This window comes from Tenrec ecaudatus, chromosome 8 (genome assembly GCF_050624435.1).
Source record: "Tenrec ecaudatus isolate mTenEca1 chromosome 8, mTenEca1.hap1, whole genome shotgun sequence".
NCBI lineage: Eukaryota > Metazoa > Chordata > Mammalia > Afrosoricida > Tenrecidae > Tenrec > Tenrec ecaudatus.
In genome coordinates, this window is record NC_134537.1 from 101,168,063 (window position 1) to 101,187,938 (window position 19,876).

The 19,876-nt window shown below is 47.7% G+C and overlaps 1 protein-coding gene and 1 non-coding gene across 3 annotated transcripts in view; both read left to right on the top strand.

Annotated features, from left to right (window-relative positions):
* Window positions 1–11,135: 11,135 nt before the first annotated feature.
* On the top strand, window positions 11,136–11,239 carry LOC142455707 (U6 spliceosomal RNA). Its single transcript, XR_012785855.1, has one exon. It is a non-coding gene; the product is annotated as a U6 spliceosomal RNA (small nuclear RNA).
* An 887-nt stretch (window positions 11,240–12,126) lies between these two features.
* RAB11FIP1 (RAB11 family interacting protein 1) overlaps window positions 12,127–19,876 on the top strand; it is a 34,083-nt gene continuing 26,333 nt past the window's right edge. For both annotated transcript variants that reach the window (XM_075556697.1, XM_075556698.1), the window contains exon 1: window positions 12,127–12,547. In XM_075556697.1, coding sequence (XP_075412812.1) covers window positions 12,174–12,547 — 374 coding nt within the window. In that variant the 5' untranslated portion in view covers window positions 12,127–12,173. The remainder of the gene's footprint in view (window positions 12,548–19,876) is intronic.

Genomic DNA, 19,876 nt, shown 5'->3' on the forward strand with positions numbered 1-19,876 from the left:
TCATTCTTACAGCTTCACATTTTGATGTTTTAAATAAAGGTTTCTGAGTGGGATGAGACCAAGACCTTGCGGGGAAGCTTCCAAGGAAACAGTTCAAGGAGAAAAAACAGTCAGACTTCTGCTTTCTTCCTACGTGCCTCACTTGCTAGTGAGCCTGTATTAAAACCTGTTTCTCCCTTTTTCTGTGCAACTGAAGTCCCGTGGCCTCTGGGCTTTATAGACTCGGTGTCTCCTTTTCTTTTTCACTCCACTCCAATCTCCCTCGACTACCCTCATCCCTTTTATCTCATCCCCTTTGGTTCCCGTAATTCCCATTATCCCTAATTAAAACTATTAACTAATGCTCATGTTTTGTCTTTCATATCTCATCCCTTGTCTCTAAAACCTTACAATTGGGAGAGCTGGAAATGGTAAGAGAAGGGCAGGAGCAGCGACTAAGTCAAGCACAGGGAAGCAAGTAGGGAAGGAAGCGGTTCTGAACAGGAGGCACGCAGGGAGGGCTTTGTGCAGAGTGGAAAAATCAAGGGCCAGCATTGTCAACAACATTGTCATCGAAAACCCAGGGGCCTCCTCTGAAGGGACTTGGCAACTTAGAAAGGTAATACTTTTTTTTTAGTTTAATTATCTCTTATTCTTTCTAAAAAAAAGTTTTATGGATTTAAAATTCATGTGTCATACACTTCCATAGTTACCCCACTTGTATATGCACCATCACAATCAGGTCTAGTACTCCCTCCCCCCTCCTGGATTTACTATTTCCTCTCCAATTCCTCTCCCCCTCCCCACTACCCGTCCTGATAAACCATTGCATCAGAAATTGTCTCTATGCACCCACTCCTCCTGGGCTTCATAAACTGGGAAACAATAAAAAACAAAATGAAACAGCAAATAATAATAATGTAAACATAAATATAAAGAGGAAGAAAGAAAAGACCACCAACAATATTTTCAAAGGGAGAGAAAAATGTCTGTGGTGGAACAAGTGAGAGATATTTGAGCCGAGAGCAAATTCAGGTTGGGTTAAGAGGGAGGTCAACTGAGTATCATACTATACAGTGGTTCGGTCCACCATAATCAGGATTATGGTAATCTGTCTGATGGTAAAGCTGTCTGAGTCCCTCGCCTATGGCTAGAGGGGGGCTGCCAGAGGCTTCCTCTAACCAGGCACTCTGCAGATGGGTTTTGGGCTCCCACTGTCCTCCATAGCCTTCTACAAATTGGGTGTTCTCATTTGAGCTCTGATGCTTTCCCCTTCATCATATTTGAATTTTGTCGTCTTTGGATCACACGGGCTGCTGTGCTTCTTCCATGTGGACTTCCTTGACGCCTCACTTAGATGGCTGCTTGTTTTAATACAAGGAGAGATAAAACCTTCTCTGTAGTCATTCCTCTCTCACTCTCCCATTGAATGGATTCTGACTTTTAGCAATGCTGGTGGTACAGTGGATTCAGGATTCGGCTGCTGAAGACAAGCGCTATAGTTCAAACCCACCAGCCAATCCTGGGGAGAAAGATGAGACTGTTTGATCCAATCAACACGAGCTGTCTCAGAAAGTATTACACAAGCATTTGTTGTACAAAAATGGTCAGCCCTTTACCTGAATCATCTAGACCTGGCCCTTCCCCTGTCTCACTGACTCCACAAGGCAAGCGTGTTTGCCATCCCAGTCTACAACTGGACCGTAGTCTTGCCCAAGCAAGTGAGCAGGTAGCTGAGGTATCAGGGCTTGGAGAAGCCAGATTACTATTTACCAAGTGCCCAGTTTGTGAATCATTGTGTGTGGACGTTTGTCACCACACCCCCAGAGTCTGAGGCAAAGGAGAAAGACCAGCTATTGCTGGTTCCTTTTTGTTCCTCTCTTGGGATAATGCATTATCCAGTGGGTGGTCTGGAGATTCCCACCCACCTGCCAGGGGAGGCTCACAGACTGAGCTGAGGAGCCCTGGGAGCATAGTGGGTTACCTGCTGGGCTGCTCAGTGAAAGGTCAGCAATCCACCCCACCGGCTGCTCCACACAGAGGGAAAGGTGAGGGTGTCTGAGCCTGTAAAAATATATCGTTTCAGAAACTCAGGTTCTACTCTAGCCTATAGGGTTGGAATGAACTCAGTGGCATGGGTAGGTCCAGGCTAAGATGGTTTACGAAGGCCTGGTGCTCTGTTTCCCAAAAGCAGCCGATGAAAGTCCTGTGGATGACAATGCTCAGATCAGCGATGGATCATGGGTCTGTTGTAGGACTGGGCAGAATTTATTGGATTCTCTTGTGCCTGGGATCACTGCGGGACCCACTGCCATACCTAGCAACAACCGCTGCCCAGAGACAAGGTTTGCCTTCTCGTTTCACAGTTGGGGGTGAGGAGGCTGTGGGAGGGGTGGTGGGCAATTGGTAGGCCATAAAAGACTCTCCCTCCTCCTCCCTCTCAGCCCCCTGCATGGCCTTCTAAGATCACTTACTGGGGAAAAGCCCACCTGAACACAAATCTGTGTTCCTTAAACCAGTGTCGGGCAACCCAGTAAACAAGGTAAACACAGACTTATTTGTGCTGTAGTGACCAAATTCACATTTTTCCATAACATCAAAGATTCTCTCTCGATCTCATAGCACCTTCCTACAGAATCAAAGCCTTTTTTCAAATACACAATCTCTGACAGGGACTGAGGAGCCCTAGTGGTATAGTAGGTGTGTTAGTCTGGGTACTTTAGAGAAACAAATCCACAGAAAGTCATGTATAAGAGAGAGTTTTATATAAAGGTTAAGTGTGCATCAAAAAACATCCCAACCCAGTGCTGCCCAAGCCTACAAGTCCAACATTAACCCAATTACCCATATGTCCAACACCAATCCACAAAGTCCTCCTCCATCTCACTAAACACACACAATGATGCTGACTGCAGGAGGAAAGCCGAGTCAATGAATGTGTAAACATCTCAGTGCTAGCAGGGGTCTCCACACGGCTGCTCCAGCACCCAGGGCTGCATCGGAGTATGTCCATGTGGCTTCTCCTCAGGGTTGTCTTGCAGGAAGTGAGCCTTGCCAGCTAAAGCAGGGAACTGTTAAGGCAGCTGCACCCTGGTCCGACCATTAGAAAGCAAGAGATCTGAGAACTCGAAAGGCAAGGCCACTGAGCCATTTATCCCTCCATCCTTCAATGAACCCCGCATGTGTTTTATCAGCCAGATTGGCACAATAAACTAACTACCTCAGTAGGGTACATTGGGTTGCTAACCCCAATGTTAGCAGTTCAAACCCACCAGCTGCTCCCGAGAGAGAGAAATGAGGCTGTGTACTCCCATGAAGATTTACAGCCTCCGAAACCCAAAGGTGCAGTTCTACTCTGTCCCCTGGGGTCGCTATGAGTTGGAATTGACTTGAAGGCAGTGAGTTTGGTTTTGGCTTTGGTAGTGACAGAGTACATAGGAAGTAAGGTAAGCATGGACTGACTTGTGCTTACTTACTAATCTGAACAACAAAGATGTGGTGAAAATCATGTGAAACTTCACTACAGTTTAGCAGGTGAGCATAAGCAAGCCAGTATTTAACATTAAAAATACCCCTCGAGCCAAACTCATTGGCTTCACTTCGAAGTTGACTCCCAGTGACCCTATAGGACATAGCAGAACTGCCCTCATAGGTTTTGGAGACTGTAACCCTTTAGGGGAGTAGAAAGTCTCATCTTTACACCTCTGCTCTCAAAGCACAGCTCAGGGTCCTGTGTGCCTAGCCTGCTGTGGGTAGAAAGGCCCAGGACGGATAATTCCTAGGCTGGGAGTCAGTGCTCTGTTTTGCTCTTGGAGAAAAACAGCTTTTCCTGTTAAACCTGCCAGGCACCTTGTCCTGTGTGCTCAGAGCTGCCTGAAACTCTTCCTCTTCCAGTCAGAGTGAGAGGCAGGGCAGCGTGGGAAGCAGGCTGTGGGAGGTGTTCACAAACACCCCCAGCATTCAGCAGCCTGCAGGGCTCAAGACAGACACTGGCAGAGAGGAGAGGGCAGGTGGGGGAGAGAGGGTCCCCAGTGGGCCATGGATGACGGCCTGTGTATTCCCCAGCCCAGACTGTGGGTCTGTAAACCTGGGAGACCACGGGCTCTTACCTGTGGGCGTGAATGAGCCAGGAGGGACAATGTGCTAAGTAGAATGCTACTCACAGTCACTCCGTTGGGTTTCCAAGACGAACTCTTTATGGGAGCAGACAGTCAGAGGACGACAGAAAAACAGGGAAGGAATTTAGAGGGCAATGAGCCAGCTCTGATCCATACGCTGTGTGTGCTCCAGGCTTCTTTGTGCTCTATTGTCCAATGACTGCTTCCACCAAGTCTGCCGTGCTTGGGCTGAATCCCGGCAGCCCAGGCCTAGGATGCCCACAAGGAGCTGGGTTTCTCTCTCTCCTGTAGTGAGACAGCCCTGCCCTCCCCCACCCTCTCACCTCTAGTCTCTCTGTGTAACAGAAACCCAAACACATGAGATCACACGGTGCTAATCATGTCTCCTTCCTCTCATGCCCCTCCTCTCTCCTGTCCTCTCATCCTTTCCATGCTTCATTTCAGACAGCCTGCCATGCCGTGTCATTCCTTGCTCTATTTCTTGTGAGAGCCACACTCAATACCAGTTGGGGAGGAGAGGAGACCAGAGCTGAAAAATCGAATCCTGCTGTCAGTTTTGACCGAAACTTTGATGTTTGCCCAGCTGGGACATAGCAGCAGCCAACGAGGAAATGGACAAGAGGAAATGGTCTTCATCTCTTACCGTTGCTGTGACAAAAAAATGACCTTAAGTTGGTTCCTTTAAGTAACAGAGAAGCTTCATTTCTCACAACTCAGGAGGCTGTGAAGGCAGGTACCAAGGAGTCGGTCCTGACTCAGAGACCCTGTGTACAAGAGAACAAAACCCCGCCCAGTCCTGTGCCATCTCCTGATGGGTCTTATGTTTGAGCCTATTGTCTGGTCACTGTGTCAGTCCGTCTTCCTGGGGCCTCTTCTTTGTCACTCTCCCTCTCCTGCACCATGCATGATGCTCTTTTCCAGGGACTGGTCATTCCTGGTAACATGGCCAAAGTCTTGCCATCCTTATCGCTAAGGAGCATTCTGGCTGTACTTCGTCTAAGGCAGTTTTTGTTGTTCTTTTGGCAGTCCATGGTATTTTTAATATTCTTCACCAGCACCATAATCCAAATGCATCGATTCTTCCTTGGTCTGCCTTATTCAATGTCTAACTTTCACACGCGTCTGAGGCGATTGAAATTACCATGACTTGGGCCAGGCACCCTTTAGTCTTCAAAGTAATGACATTCTTGCTTTTCAGCACTTCAAAGATGTTTGTGCAGCAGATTCACCCAATGCAACGCACCATTTGACCTTGTGACTGCTGCTTCCATGAGCATTGATTGTGACTACAAGCAAAACAAAAACCTTGACAACTTCATTCTTTTCTCCATTTGTCATGATTGGTCCAGTGGTGAGGATTTTTTGTTTTCTTTCCATTGAGTTGTGATCTATCCTGAAGGCCGCAATCCTTGATGTTCATCAGCAAGCGCTTCAAGTCCTCCTCACTGTCAGCCAGCAAGGTTGTGTCACCCGGTTAATGAGCCTTCCTCCAATCTGATGCTACAGTCTTCTTCATATAAACCAACTTCTCTGATTATCTGCTACATTCTTCTTCATATAAACCAACTTCTCTGATTATTTGCTCGGTTAGCAGTCTGAATTCAGGGCACAAGATGGGTAATCTTATTTTCTGGCAAGGGTCCTTTGGATATTTGGGGGTCATACTGGCAAACAATTAATTCACCCCTAAGTGTATATGGTCACTATGAGTTGGCATCGATTTGATGGCAGTGAGATTTTTTATTTTTTGAATGTGTTGCCAAAAGTGGTTATGAGATGGGATGCTAGCAGCAAGGTCGGAAGCTTGAAACTACCAGCCACTCCTTGGAAGAAAGATGAGGCTTTGAACTCGGAAACTCACAGGGGCAGTACCCTGTCCTATCGGGTCACCAAGAGTCAGAATTAACTCGATGACAGCAAGCCAATGTAATGGCTGGAACTGTTTCTCTCCGGTGAGGTGTACGATGATGATTTTGAATGCCCACAAACTGGACATTCTCTACCCCTGCTCTAGGGGTAAGGCTTTCCCTCTCTCTGTGGCTATGAGGGTAAACCCTTTTCTCAGCATTTCTCCTTTCCTTGGCAATCTTCAAATGGTAATTGCCTATCTCTGTGTCTATGTAGCTCCTCATTAAGTGATTACGTTTAGGACACACACTCAAGTGACATGACATCATTAACGCAGCCAAGGAAACCTTTCCAGACAGGATGACGTCCACAGATAGATGGCTCAGGATTCCAGCACACACTTCTGGGGAACACAATTCAATCACATACAAACGTACGCCGTGTTTAAGTTAGCGTCGGGTTAGACACCAAGGATGAGGAAGGGACAGGGCAGACTGGGTTGGAGGCAGGTAGCCCCCCGTGAACTGAGTGATAGTACCTGTGATCTGCCATGATGCTGACCGCTGGACTATGACTCTCAACTATTGCTCTCAACTTGCCTCACAGCCGACACTCAAAACCAGTTGTGTCGCTGCTCAAAGTCTTCTGAAGGCTTGGTCTAACTCGTTGCCTGATGCTCATGAGCTGCAGGATCTGAGTGCACATCTCTATAACCCAGTGTTCCCCTAAAGTAGCCTACACTCAGTGATGACTGAGTACTTGTTCCCAGGCGGCATAGTGGGTTAAGTGTCGGACTACTAACGGAAAGGTCAGAGATTCAAGCCCAGTGGTTCAGAGCCCATGGGCGCACCCATAAATATTTGTAGTCCTGGACACCCTAAAGCATAGTTTTACTGTGTCCTATCGGCTTGAGTTGGAGCTGACCCAATGGCAGGAGTTGAACCCCTACATATTCCATGAACTCTCTCGCTTCCATGCCTTTCCTTAGACTGGTCTTTTCTCTTCCCCTGAAATGCTCTTGCTCTATCGTCTCTTCTTTGCCTGGTAAGCCTTCACTCCATTTTGTCATATATGCGCACTTGTGTGCAACATTTGCCGTGCCAACCATTTTTATGTGTGCAATTGACACTAACGATAGTCGCCATGTTCTATAACCGTCACCATAGTCTGCTCCCATTTCCCCCATCATCCTTAATATAAACACAGTGCCCCTTAAGCCATTTCATTTTTCCACTCACCCTGGGAGACTATCAACTTTATGATCGTTTTCTTTTTATGCATGTATTTGCCCATTCTATGTATTTTATGTAAGTGTGATCATACAATATTTGACCTCTGTGGCTGAAGTACTCAGCCTAAAGTTTTCGATGCCCATCAGAAACGTATCAGAACTTCTTTCCTCTTTATGTCTGAACATTATTCCATTGTATGTGTACACTACATAGCTTAAATCTTTTTGTATCTCTTTTATGACCTAGCTCAATGTCATTTCCTTCATAAAAATCTGCCCCTTAGAACAATCGCTCTCTCCTCAAAACACCAAACCATTTTAGTTACATAGGACTTTTGCTTCCTTTATAGCAGTTAGCATGGAGGGCCTGGGTACTCAGCCTCATTAAGCTTGGTGCCCTTCAGCCCATGCCGGTCATTGTCGTTGCTAGGTGCTGTTCAGTAGGTTCGATTCATAGCAGCCCTGTGTGCCATAGAAGGCGACACTGCCAAGTGCTGAGCCATCTTCACCACTGTTGTGATGCTGGAGACCATCATTGTAGCCACCGTGTCAATCCATCTCCTTGACAGGCTTGCTCTTTTCCCCTGTCCCTCGACTTTACCAAAACAGATGCCCCTTTTCAGGGACTGGTCTCTCCTGACAACATGGCCACACTATGTGAGACCGAGTCTTGCCATCTTCATTTCTTTTCTTTTCTTTTTTTTTGCAGCCTGTGGTGGATCGATTTATTTATTTATTTATATTGTAATCATTTTATTGGGGGCTCATATAGCTCTTATCACAATACATGCATCCATCCATGGTGTCAAGCACATTTGTACATTTGTTGCTATCATCATTCTCAAAACATTTCCTTTCTACTTGAGCCCTTGGTATCAGCTCCTCATTTTTAGTCCCCTCCCTCCCCCAACCATCCTCATTTCTAAGGAGCATTCTAGATGCCCTTTTTTCATACCAGATTTGTTTGAATACCTAGGACGGTGTCATTTCTGAATAAATCTATGGAACTGGATTTATTCAACCATGAGGTTGAATGGCATCAATGGAACTTGAAACTCAGAAGCTCAACTCACTGTCATTGATTTGATTCTGACTCACAGTAACCCTACAGGACAGGGTAGAACTGCACCTGTGGGTTTCTGAGGCTGTACGTGTTCATTGGAGTACACCGCCTCATTTTCCTTCTGTGGATTGGCTAGTGGTTTTGAATTGCCAACCTTTGGTTAGCAGTTCAATATGTAACGCCTTATGCCACAAGGCTCATCAATGGAGCTTGAAGAGGGAAAAATAGTGCCCAAACAATAAAGTTCTGTTTGATTTTCCTGCCTCCTACACTTCTTCCGTTCTTCCTCTTTTTCTGCCGTTGAGTCAGAGGGAGAGCAGAACTGTCCCACTGAGCTTCCACGACAATAAATCTTTATGGAAACAAACTTCCTCATCTTTCTGCCTGGGAGTGGTTGGTGGGTTTGAACCACCAACCTTGCAATTAGCAACCCCACACTTAACCCACTATGTCACCAGGGCTCCTCTTCTTGACACCATTAAATATTTACAAGATGTTGAAAGGACCTTTCCTACACAGCAGTCGCCCTTGTTTGCAAACCTGAGGCATACTGTCTGCCCTCCAATGTTTATTTATTTATTAAAATTTTTTTTTACCCTCCAATGTTTTACATGATAAAGGAAACACTGCATGAGTCTATTCATGACTAGCTACAACAACCCATAAACTCCAGTAGCCATTCCTGAGTACATGTGTTCCCAGGTTTCTGCTGGGGCAGAGCTGCAGCTTCTAAGCCATAGGCGGCTCTTTCAGTCCGTACATGTGACTCGGAAGTAAAATGGACAAAATGTATAGGCTATCATTCAGATCATGGTGATTTCATTTGTTTGTAAACATATTTACAACTCTTGAATGATTTTTAAACTGTTGTGAGGGGCAAGATGGGTTCTTCTCTCTCAAAAATGTGCCCACCCCTGCGTGAGAGTATCATATAACGATGCCACTATATGTATGGCCCTCCTCTCAAAGGGGCTACAGGAAGTCAGTCCTTGGAAAAGTTTGAGTGAATCCTTGAAGAGGGTAGGACTTGGCAAGGACAGCCACAGGGACAACAGAGTTTGTAAAGGCCTAAAGGTGAGATCAACTGGGCTATAGGTTTGTTTGTTTGGGAGATAGAGGGGAGAGAGATAGGGTGGAGCTAAAATAGGAATTCCCTGAATGTTGTTAAGGCTGAGGCTGGTGCAGGTGGTGGTGAGGTAGCATTGCAGGATCCCCAGCAGGGTAGTGAAGCATTCATTGATTGGAGGAAGGAGAGCTTGGAAGTCAGCTGGGAGAATAAGAGCACTCCAAGGCTGGGATTCCAGGAATGTTGGAGAAGAAGCAAAGGTTGCAGTAGAAACATTGGATTGGGACCAGGAGAGCTGGCTTCCAGCTCTGGCCCCAAATCACCAAGATCTTGAATGAGTCACTAGGATTTTCCTGAACTGCAAAACCTAAAAGCCTTCTATGTGACCTTCCCAATCTGACAACTGACAGTTGAAATTTGAGCAAGGGCATTGGGAGAAGAGGAAAGAGGGGACTCAATCTAATGAGCATTTAGATTCTCATTAGATTGAGTTCCCTCTTTAGAACAAGAAAGTGATGAACCCAAGCCAGGAAATCAAGAGGAGGGAGTACAGGGCCCCAGGCAGGGAGAAATGGGGAACTGGCGGAGAACCTCTGGTTCAAAGATTGGTGTGGCAAGTCTATTTCAGTTCCCCCTTTCTTCCCTTTGCATCACCTTATTTGAGGAGGGCAGGGCCACATAGGACACTCCCACTCAGACCACATCTTCTGAAGGGCCGGTGGCAGCGGATGGCTTCTGACCTTCCCCTTTCGAGGATCATTCTTCTGTTTCCCCATCCACCTCGCACCACTCTGCCCCACCCTTCCTCCTGAGCACAGGGCTAGGGCAGAAGGCAAGAGAGCAGTGGCAGTTTAGAGAACTCTACATGTCGCACGCCCTGTGCTGAGAGCTACGATGTATCACTATCATTATCTTTATAATCATTCAAGGAGGCCATTGTTATCTCATTTAAAAATCATTTCATTTGGGGCTCACACAGCTCTTATCACAATCCATGCATCCATCCACTGTGTCAAGCACATTTGTACATTTGTTGCCATCATTTTCTTTCTACTTGAGTCCTTGGTATCAGCGTCTCATTTTTGTTCCCTTACTCACCAGCCCCCCTCCCTCACAAATCCTTGATAATTGATAGATTTTTTTTTCATGTCTCACACTGAGCGCTATCTGCCTTCACCCATTTTCTGTTGTTCAACACCCCTGAGGAGGGGGTTCTATGTAGATCATTATGATTGGTTCCCCTTTTCTCCCCCTACGTTCCTCTTCCCCTCCTGGTATTGCTACTCTGATTATTGGTCTTGAAGGATTTATCTGTCCTGGATTCCCTGTTTTTCCAGCTCTTCTCTGTACCAGTGTACATGCTCTGGTCTAGCAGGATATTTAAGGTAGAATTGGGGTCATGATGGTCAAGCGGGGAGTGGGGGGGAGCATTAAAGAACTAAAGGAAAGTTGCATGTTTCATCGGTGCTATTCCACACCCTGACTGACTCATCTCCTCCCTGAGACCTTTCTGTAAGGGATGTCCAATTGTCTATAGATGGGCTTAGGGTCTCTAGATAAGATAGGCGGGATAAACAATCTGGAGGAACAAACAACAGGACCATGGATCCAGGGACACATGGGAAAAGTGGGGGGTGAGGGTGGGCAGGGAAGGAAGTGGGTGTTAAACCCAAGGACAAGGGAACAACCAGTGATCTAAAATCAATGGCAAGTAGGGCATAGGATGCCTGGTGGGGCTTGATCAAGGACAGTGTAACAGAGAGGAATTACTGAAACCCAAATGAAGGCTGAGCATGATAGTAGGACAAGAGGAAAGTAAAAGGAAATAGAGTGCTCGCTTCAGCAGCACATATACTAAAATTGGAACGATACAGAGATTAACATGGCCCCTGCGCAAGGATGACACGCAAATTCGTGAAGCGTTCCATATTTAAAAAAAAAAAAGAAATAGAAGAAAGAACTAGGAGGCAAATGGGCATTTATAGAGGTCTAAATACAGACATGCACATATGTAAATTATATTTATATATAAGGATAGGGAAATAGGTGTATGTACATATATTTATATGATAAGTATTAAGGCAGATGGACCCTGGGCCTCTACTCAAGTACTCCCTCCATGCAAGAACACTTTGTTCAGATAACCTGACATTCCGTGATGCTCAGCTTCCCCACACAAAGACAGAAGACAGAATGGGTACATAAGCAAATATGAAGAAAGCTGATGGTGCCCGGCTATCATAAGATAGAGCGTCTGGGATCTTAAAGCCTTGAAGATAAACAAGCGGCCATCTAAATGAAAACAAAATTCCACATGGAAGAAGCACACCAGCCTGTGTGATCATGAGGAGTGATGGGAACAGGTAGCAGGCATCAAAGATGCAGAGCAAAAAATCCTATCAACGTGATATGTGCGGAGAGGAGACCAAAGCCCCTCTGTAGACAGTTGTTATCTCACTTAAACGAAGACGCTGTGACGGCGACTAATTACCATGCCCACGCTACCAAATGGGGTGGCGAAGTGAGGATGGGAAATTAGGTCGGACTCCAAATCATTGCAGCGCAAGCGTCCGTCGCTCACCTCCGGCCTCCCAGATCCCAATTCTGAAGTCCCCTGCCGCCCTCTCGCCGCGCCCCGCCCGACCCAGCGGCCCCGCCTCGGGCGCCCCGACGCCCGCGCGCCCGGTGAGGCGGGGGCGGGGCCGGCCGCGGCAGGTGGGGCGGGCCGGGGGCGGGGCGTGCCGGGAGCGGCGGCCCCGGCGGGGGCGTGGCCGGAAGCCTTAAAGTGGCCTGTGCGGCGGGGCGGGCCGTTGAGGCGGCGGCCGGCGGCGTTCTCCTCGCACCCGAGCGGACCGCGCCGCCCTCGCCATGTCCCTGGCGGCCTCGGCGGGCCGGGGGCCGGGGGCCGTGTGGTCCCCCACCCACGTGCAGGTGACGGTGTTGCAGGCACGGGGCCTGCGCGCCAAGGGTCCCGGCGGCACGAGCGACGCGTACGCGGTGATCCAGGTGGGCAAGGAGAAGTACGCCACCTCGGTGTCGGAGCGCAGCCTGGGCGCTCCCGTGTGGCGGGAGGAAGCCACCTTCGAGCTGCCGCCGCTGCTGTCGCCCGGCGCTGCCCCCGCCGCCGCCACCCTGCAGCTCACCGTGCTGCACCGCGCGCTGCTCGGCCTCGACAAGTTCCTGGGCCGCGCCGAGGTGGACCTGCGGGAGCTGCACCGGGACCAGGGCCGCCGCAAGACCCAGTGAGTGCCGCGCGGTGCAGCTGGGACAATGGGGGGAGGCGGGGTCCTCGGCGCTGGGGCCCTTTTAGGAGAGTACGGGGCGCTGTTGTGTTTCTAGGGGCGCAGGGCGAGAGCCCTGGGAGGGCGCCCTTTCACCTGCCTCACCTCCCTGCCCCTCCTCGCTCCGCGGCGTCTCTCGGCTTTCCCCAGCGTGGGAGCTTTCTCAAAGTCACATCTCTGGTCGCTACTAAACTCCTAGCACAAAGTAAACACTTAATTTTTGTTGAGGAATTGAATCGACGTGTGAGCATCGTGTACGCGACGCACTCCTTAGCCTATGTAGAAAGTCCTCTGGGTGCTTCACTGGCCTGGGCGCTTTGAGGGGAGACAGGATGTGCCAGGCGATGGGAATTGACTTCCACTGACACCTGGCCTTCCAGGGGGACAGAGTAGAGGCATTATTGTGCGGGTAGCAGTCGCCTCGCCCCCCCGCGGGGTTGGGGAGGAGAATTTGCCCTTCCAAAAAGAGTGTTAGACACACTTTGATCTTTCCTTCACGACTGAAAAAACATTCACCTGTTCGCCCCAGCCTCACCGCAGTAAGGATTTCCCGGTGATGGTGATGGCTGCAGCCAGGGTCAGCCCTTGGCCAAGAGGAAGTAGGCATTGTTGCTTTTTGGAGTGTGTCCGGCTCCTCTTTGGGGGGCTTACTGGTGATGGACAGCTGCTCTCTTGAATGTCCCTAGTCAAAGGATCTGTGTCGGCATTTGCCTCCCACACAGAATGCTGGGCAAAACCCAGTCCTCGCCAACGTGTGTCTACTTTGTTCTCATCCACAGGTGCGTGGAGAGCGGCGCTGACCCCAGTGGCCTCGTCTAGTATTCCCAAAGCTAGCCTTGCTGCACTCAGTTGGGTCACTCCCTCTCTTGAACCTTAAAAATAGAAACCAAGCGTGTTACTGTGTAAATCTATAGTTTACGAAGGACATTGATTCAATTTGTGTGACTTATGGGAAGGGGGCCTTCAAAAAGGTGGTGGAAACCTGAAATTAAAAATAAGAGTTCCCCCACAAACTTTTTGGAGCTCTCTCTTATAGACACCCAGGTTTCACCTTTCCCTTGAGAGAAAGAGAGAGCCGAAAGCTGGAAGGTTTGAAGTTACCAGGCCCCCTATTCTGTAAGGTGGGTCCAGTTTCAACATGCATGCTTAAAAATGCAACAACATATCTGCTAAAGTTGAAGGGACATTTCTGAACTGAAATCAGATAAAAAACCGAGAGCCTTGATGGGAGGCTGGATGAGGTATCACTTGGCATCAGTTTACAAGCCATAAGGTGAGCAGTATCTTCATTCAAGAGAGGCTGAAGCAATACTAATTTTCCATCTGATTAAGTGACATTGGGAACCTGGTGTTGGCTTCCTTTTCAATTTCAGCTGGGTGCTGTGGACCGTCCTTTGTCTTGTCCTGCCCCCAGGATGTGTGGATATTCATTCCATTACCGCCATCTGTTTCTTCTGTGAACATTTTATCCGCTGGAAAGCTGAATTGGATCTCCCAGCCAGAGATGGGGATTCCAGATTCCTGGGTCTGGTGCCAACCTTGGGCCTGACTCATTGTTGGGCTTCAGACAGCTTGTTCCCCAAGCACCCAAGTTTCCCTATTTGTAAATGGAGCTTGTTGCCAGCCTTAATTGATGTTTATAAGATGGCTCTGGATTAAAGGGACCAGTGTGTAGACTCAAAAGGTTCTGTGACTACTTAGCAAGAAATGAGAACCTTTGTAAGCTCCCCTTTTCTGGAAGGGTTCTGGCTTTGCATCTTCAATTTTCTCATTCTCTCCAATCTTTGGTAGTTACTCCAGTCTGTTATAAGAGCTAACTACAACGTAGGACATGGACTGACTTATGGAAAGTTGGTGCTTCCTTGATGCTTTTTGATAACTGCAAACCGTTTTTTCTTTGCCCCTTCACCAGTAGGCCAAACTCTATTTCTATTTCAAATTCTAAGCTTTCTATTCACCACTTCTTGGCACTTCCAAAGAGCTGGGACAAACCTGCTGCCCTGGATGCCTGAGATAGCTGAGATTCGGAGCATGTGATATGCAGCCTTTCTCTCAGAGCAGCACCAGCCAGGCGGAAGTTCAACAAAAAGAAACTGGTTGGGCTAGAAAAGTCATTTGAACTAGTTATTAATGGTTTGACTCCACCTTAGACAGTTAAAATAAGAAACAAAAGCTCAATTCTTGGTTTCGCACACACATGTTTTAATCTCTAGAAAATAAGAATTGCTGTTACAAAGACTGGCTTTTGTCAGAAGCTGAAACCCAAGAGCTAACTTTTAATATTTCTTTTTGCCCGCTTGATAAGCTCCTATCTGCCATACTTACTTGGATCAAGAGGCTATGCTTTGTATCATGATTCATGAAATCGTGGACCTCAGATTCATTGTGATGACACATACCCTTAGAACAAGATGCTGGTATTTTACAGGATATAGCTAGTTAATACAGATAGGTCCTTGAGTTAGAAGGAATTGGAATGGATTGGTTCTGCATTTATATATATTTTAAAAGACCTAGGCTAATGGGAATCAGCCTAAACTCACTGCCATCAGGTTGATGCTGACGAATAGCAACCCTGTAGGACAGGGTAGAGCTGCCCTGTGAGTTTCTGACACTATCACACTTTACAGGAGTAGAAAGCCCTGTCTTTCACCCGAGGAGTGGTTGGTGATTTTGAACAGCCGACCTTTTGGATCATAGCCCAATGTATAACCACGGGGCTACCATATGAGAGGTAAAATCAGGTGACCAACATGTAGGCATCTCTGTTCCGCTCACTAGGCTGTAGTTCCCTCAGAGCAATAAAATATGGGAAAATAATCATTACAGGCAGATTAAAACAAGTATTTGAATGGAAACTGAGTATTATAAATCTTTTAGATAATGAGTTATGGAGGGTTGTTTTTCTGTAATTATCAAAGATTCGTGAGATAATCTGCATGAGAAAGGAGTTGGAATATTATAAAGGTTAGCTATTTTGAAGGGTAGTGCTGAAATTTGTTGCCAAAGAAAATGTGGGCTATTGAAAGGAATCAAGGGCTGAAAAATTCAACACTCACTGCCACCAGGTGGATTTGGACTCATAGCAATCCTGTAGGTCAGAACAGAACTGCCCCTGGGGATTTCCAAGCAAGGCAGATATTTTTTTCTGGGAGAGCTGGGTGTAGAGAAATATATAGATAAGCACAGAGATCTGTGGTTCACCAATTGCAATCAATTGGTAGCTGTGCTTAAGCTTCAAAGCACATATAGGGTTTTGTAACAGTGGAAAATCCGAGCACTGTTGTTACTGGTTACATTTTTCTTTTCTTGGAATTCCCCTTAAAGAGTACGTTGGGCCTTCCTGGAAACCCTCCTACCGCTCACCGTGTCACCGTCCTCTACCACTCTAGTGTAGGAAACTGATCTGGTGTTGGTTCTGGGCTAAACAACCCTAGCTTGTACTCGGAGGAGCCCAGTGATGTCATGGGTTATGTGTTGGGCTAGTTGCAAGGTCAACAGTTTGGAACCATCGGCAGCTTCTCTACGGAAATTTGAGGCTTTCTCTGTCTGAAGATTTGCAGTCTCAGAAACCCACAGGGCCAGTTCTGCTCTGTCCTCCAGGCTTGCTGTGAGCCGGAACTGGTGCCATGGCAGTGAGTTTTGTGCACCCTACGTGGTGTAGCAGTGGAGTGGCATGACTAAGAAAGGGGAAGGTCCCCCACAGTCTCAGCGTGGGTGATCCGAAAATTGTGCCCTGGTGTTTGTTTCATGGTATTATTATTGGTAAGACAGCAGGGGCAGAGTTCTGCTTTTTTCCCTTCTCATTCTCTTTCAAGTCCATTGATTGTTCATTAAGGTTTTACAATCCCTCCTTGTATGCCAGAAGGAGTGCTGGTGGTCTTCAGTAAGTACTGGACTGCTCCCTGCAAGGTGGGCCATTTAAACCCAGCGTGGGAGAAGGATGAGGCTGTCTGCTCTCAGGAAGATTTGCCGCCTTGGGAACCCGAAGAAGCAGTTCTACTCTGTCCTGTAGGGTCACCATGAGCTGGAATTGAGTTGGTGGCAGTGAGTTATTCGCTAGTGTGTATCCATTGTAAACAATGGTGAGCACAACAAGCATGATCCCTGCTCTCAGGAAGCTCAGCCTTGTACAGGAGAGCTAGACATTAAACAAATGAACCTATAAACAAATGAGCATATATTGTGATAGGGGTATCATGGAGAAACAGCAGGAAGGATATGATTTAAGTAAAGAAGGAGACAGGCCTGAAGAATACAGAGGGCATTTTCTCCTGACGAGTGGAAGAGGGGGACTGGCGGAAGGAAAGCCATACCTGGGAAGCTAGAGTGGTCTAGAAAGAGACTGGAGAGGAAGGCAGAGCAGAGGGAGGCCTTCCAGGCGTGGCCAAGCAGAGGAATGGCGTGATCCCTTTTGTCAGCGACCACTGTGGTATGGGGCGGACGATGGACCTGAGCAGGCCAAGCCAAGCACAGGTGGGAGCCTGTGGCAATCTGGTGGCTCCATGACACAGTGCTTGGCTGCTCGCTGGTTCAGACCCACCCGGCAGCTCCATAGGAGGCGTGGCGATGTGTTTCTGTAAAGATGAAACCAAATCGAGCTTGGCCATGGAGTCGATGCTAATTCATAGCGGCTCTTTAGGGCAGAGTAGAGCTGCTGCTCTGGATTTCCGAGATTAACTCTGTATAGGAGTTAAAGCCTCCTCCCTCTCCCAGGGAGCGCCTGGTACTTTGGAACTGGCGCATGGAGCAGGGCTCCTCCCTGGGAAACACTGCGGGACAGTTCTACTCTCTCTCACGGGCACACGATGAGTTGAAATCGTCTAAGCTGCGTCCAGTGATGACCGTGGCTTGGTCTAGGGTGGTGCCTGTGCAGATGGACAGAAGTGGGTGGGCTTCAGACATATATTTTGGATGTTCAGTTGGCTGATTTGTGCCGGATTGGATGTAGGGGAGGGGGCAGTGGGAGGAAAGGATGGAAACAAGCAAACAAAATCAGCAGAGCTCCGTGTTGAAAGTGAACCAGGAAGTGGTGCCTGCTTTCTTTTCCCATTGTCACTGTGATACTAGAGTGAGGTCACCCTTACAAAGACAGATGTGGGCAGTGACACCAGCCAGCCGAGTCTTCTGTCGGAGCAGGAAATGCCATTGAAACCAGGGTGTGTATGTGTGTGTATTTACAGCCTTGGTACAGGTCACGTCTTTGTTTTGTGATATGATAGCTGTTGTGATTGCAAGGTGTGCATGAACACAGCTATGAGGTCAGTGCGCTGCTTAAGAGAAGGACCAAGTGTGTGTGTGTGTGTGTTTATGACATTAAGAACAACCCATCAATGCAAACCAGCACTCCGAGACAGGTGAAGGAAACACCCAAACATTTTTCACATCAAGAAGATAAGTGTAATATTGTTGAGAATGAGGGGAGCCAGAGCAGAGAGCCCAAACCCATCTGTAAACAACAGGACATCCCCTCGCAGAAGGGTCACAAGGAAGGGTTAAATCAACCAGGGCACAGTATCGCACTGATGAAACACACAATATTTCTTGCATAAACTTCCTTCTGGTTACAAAAATGCCTATTGTATTTTGACAGCTACCACCAAAGGGAAGGTTTTTATAAGTAGTGTCTGGTGTGTGATTTCAATTGTAGTTATTAACTAAAAAAAAGTTATAATTATATTAAAAGTACTAATACACGTGCTTATTAAAATACCATCAACTCCAACACATATTTGTTGACATCATTCTTCCCCTTAACTATAATCTTAGATATAAAATTAAAACATTATCGTTCCAACTGCCATATGTCCTAGAACATCAAGCTTCCTGCCCTGTGCTTTTGAAGGGACAGTGATTTGACCTTCTCTTCATGTCAGAGCAGTGCTTGGGAGGCCCTTAGTTCGGGGTCTCTTACAAATCCCAGCCCTCAGGACTTATGAATAACAACAGAATGAACACCCAGGTACTTGCATGTCAGCAACCCGAAGATTATCTCGATCTTGGATCAATTTGGCTAATAGGTCTTGTCCCCTCATTCTCCCCAACAGAAGTGGGTGGGCTTCAGACATTTTTTGGATGTTCAGTTGGCTGATTTGTGACGGATTGGATGTAGGGGAGGGGGCAGTGGGAGGAAAGGATGGAAACAAGCAAACAAAATCAGCAGAGCTCTGTGTTGAAAGTGAACCAGGAAGTGGTGCCTGCTTTCTTTTCCCATTGTCACTGTGATACTAGAGTGAGGTCACCCTTACAGATGTGGGCAGTGACACCAGCCAGCTAAAGTGCCTTGGATCAGACCTCATGCCCAGCTACTGGACACAGATTCTGACTCTTAGAGATGCTACAGGACAGGTAGAACTGCCCCAGTGGATTTTTAAGATTGTAACTTTTGGGGAGTAGAAAGCCTCATCTTTCTTTAGCAGATCTGCTGATGGTTTCGAAGTGCTGACCTGGTAGTTAGCAGCCCAATGCTTAACTGCTATGCCACCAGGGCTTCGAAACAGGCACTTGGCAAAGGTCTCTGAGTGAGCAAGAAAGGGGTGCAGATCCCATCGCTCAGGGCTGCAGTAATTTGAGTTGGACTTGGGGAAGCCCGTTGATTCTTACGTGTAGCCCAGGACCAGGACTGGCCCAAGTCTGAGGTACAAGCTGCCGTGTTCAGCCTCCCAGTCTCCCCGTTCTGAAGATGGTTTTTCCTTGTCAGCTCAGTCCTTTTTCTAAACACCTCTGGGAGCAGGGTCCCTTCCCCAGCTTGGTAGCTAATGATGTCTTTGGCAAAGGAGCCAGGTTTATCCGCTAATGAAATGAGAAATTCCTTCCCTGCAGGGAGAAGGCTATGGATAATCTGTTAGAAATCCAGGGCTTTAGTCTCCAGGGTGCCCCTGGGGGACACATTGAGGAATGTGCCCTCAGAGAGGGGAAAGGCCGCTGTGATTAAGTGTCTTTCCCTGAATGCTGGCACCTGCATGGGTAGAGTGGAGGCATTTAAAAGAATTCTCCGGAAAACATTTCTAGAGGAGAGTGACAGCCACACACTCCACTTCTTAAAGATTTTTTGAAGGGCGTGGCTAACCTCCAGGTAGAACAGTTAAGGCCCCAGAAATCCCTGTGTGATAAAGAAGGGGGGTCCTGTGGGAAGGGTGCTCAGCAGGCCATGCCCCGAGATGGTGTGTCTGTGCCAGGAACCCGTTCAGTGATTCAGGGGTGTCTGTGCCTGGAACCCGTTCAGTGATTGCGACCGAAGTTCTCCGTGACAAACGAACGCTTCCTCCTTACCAAGCCTTTGGATTGAGG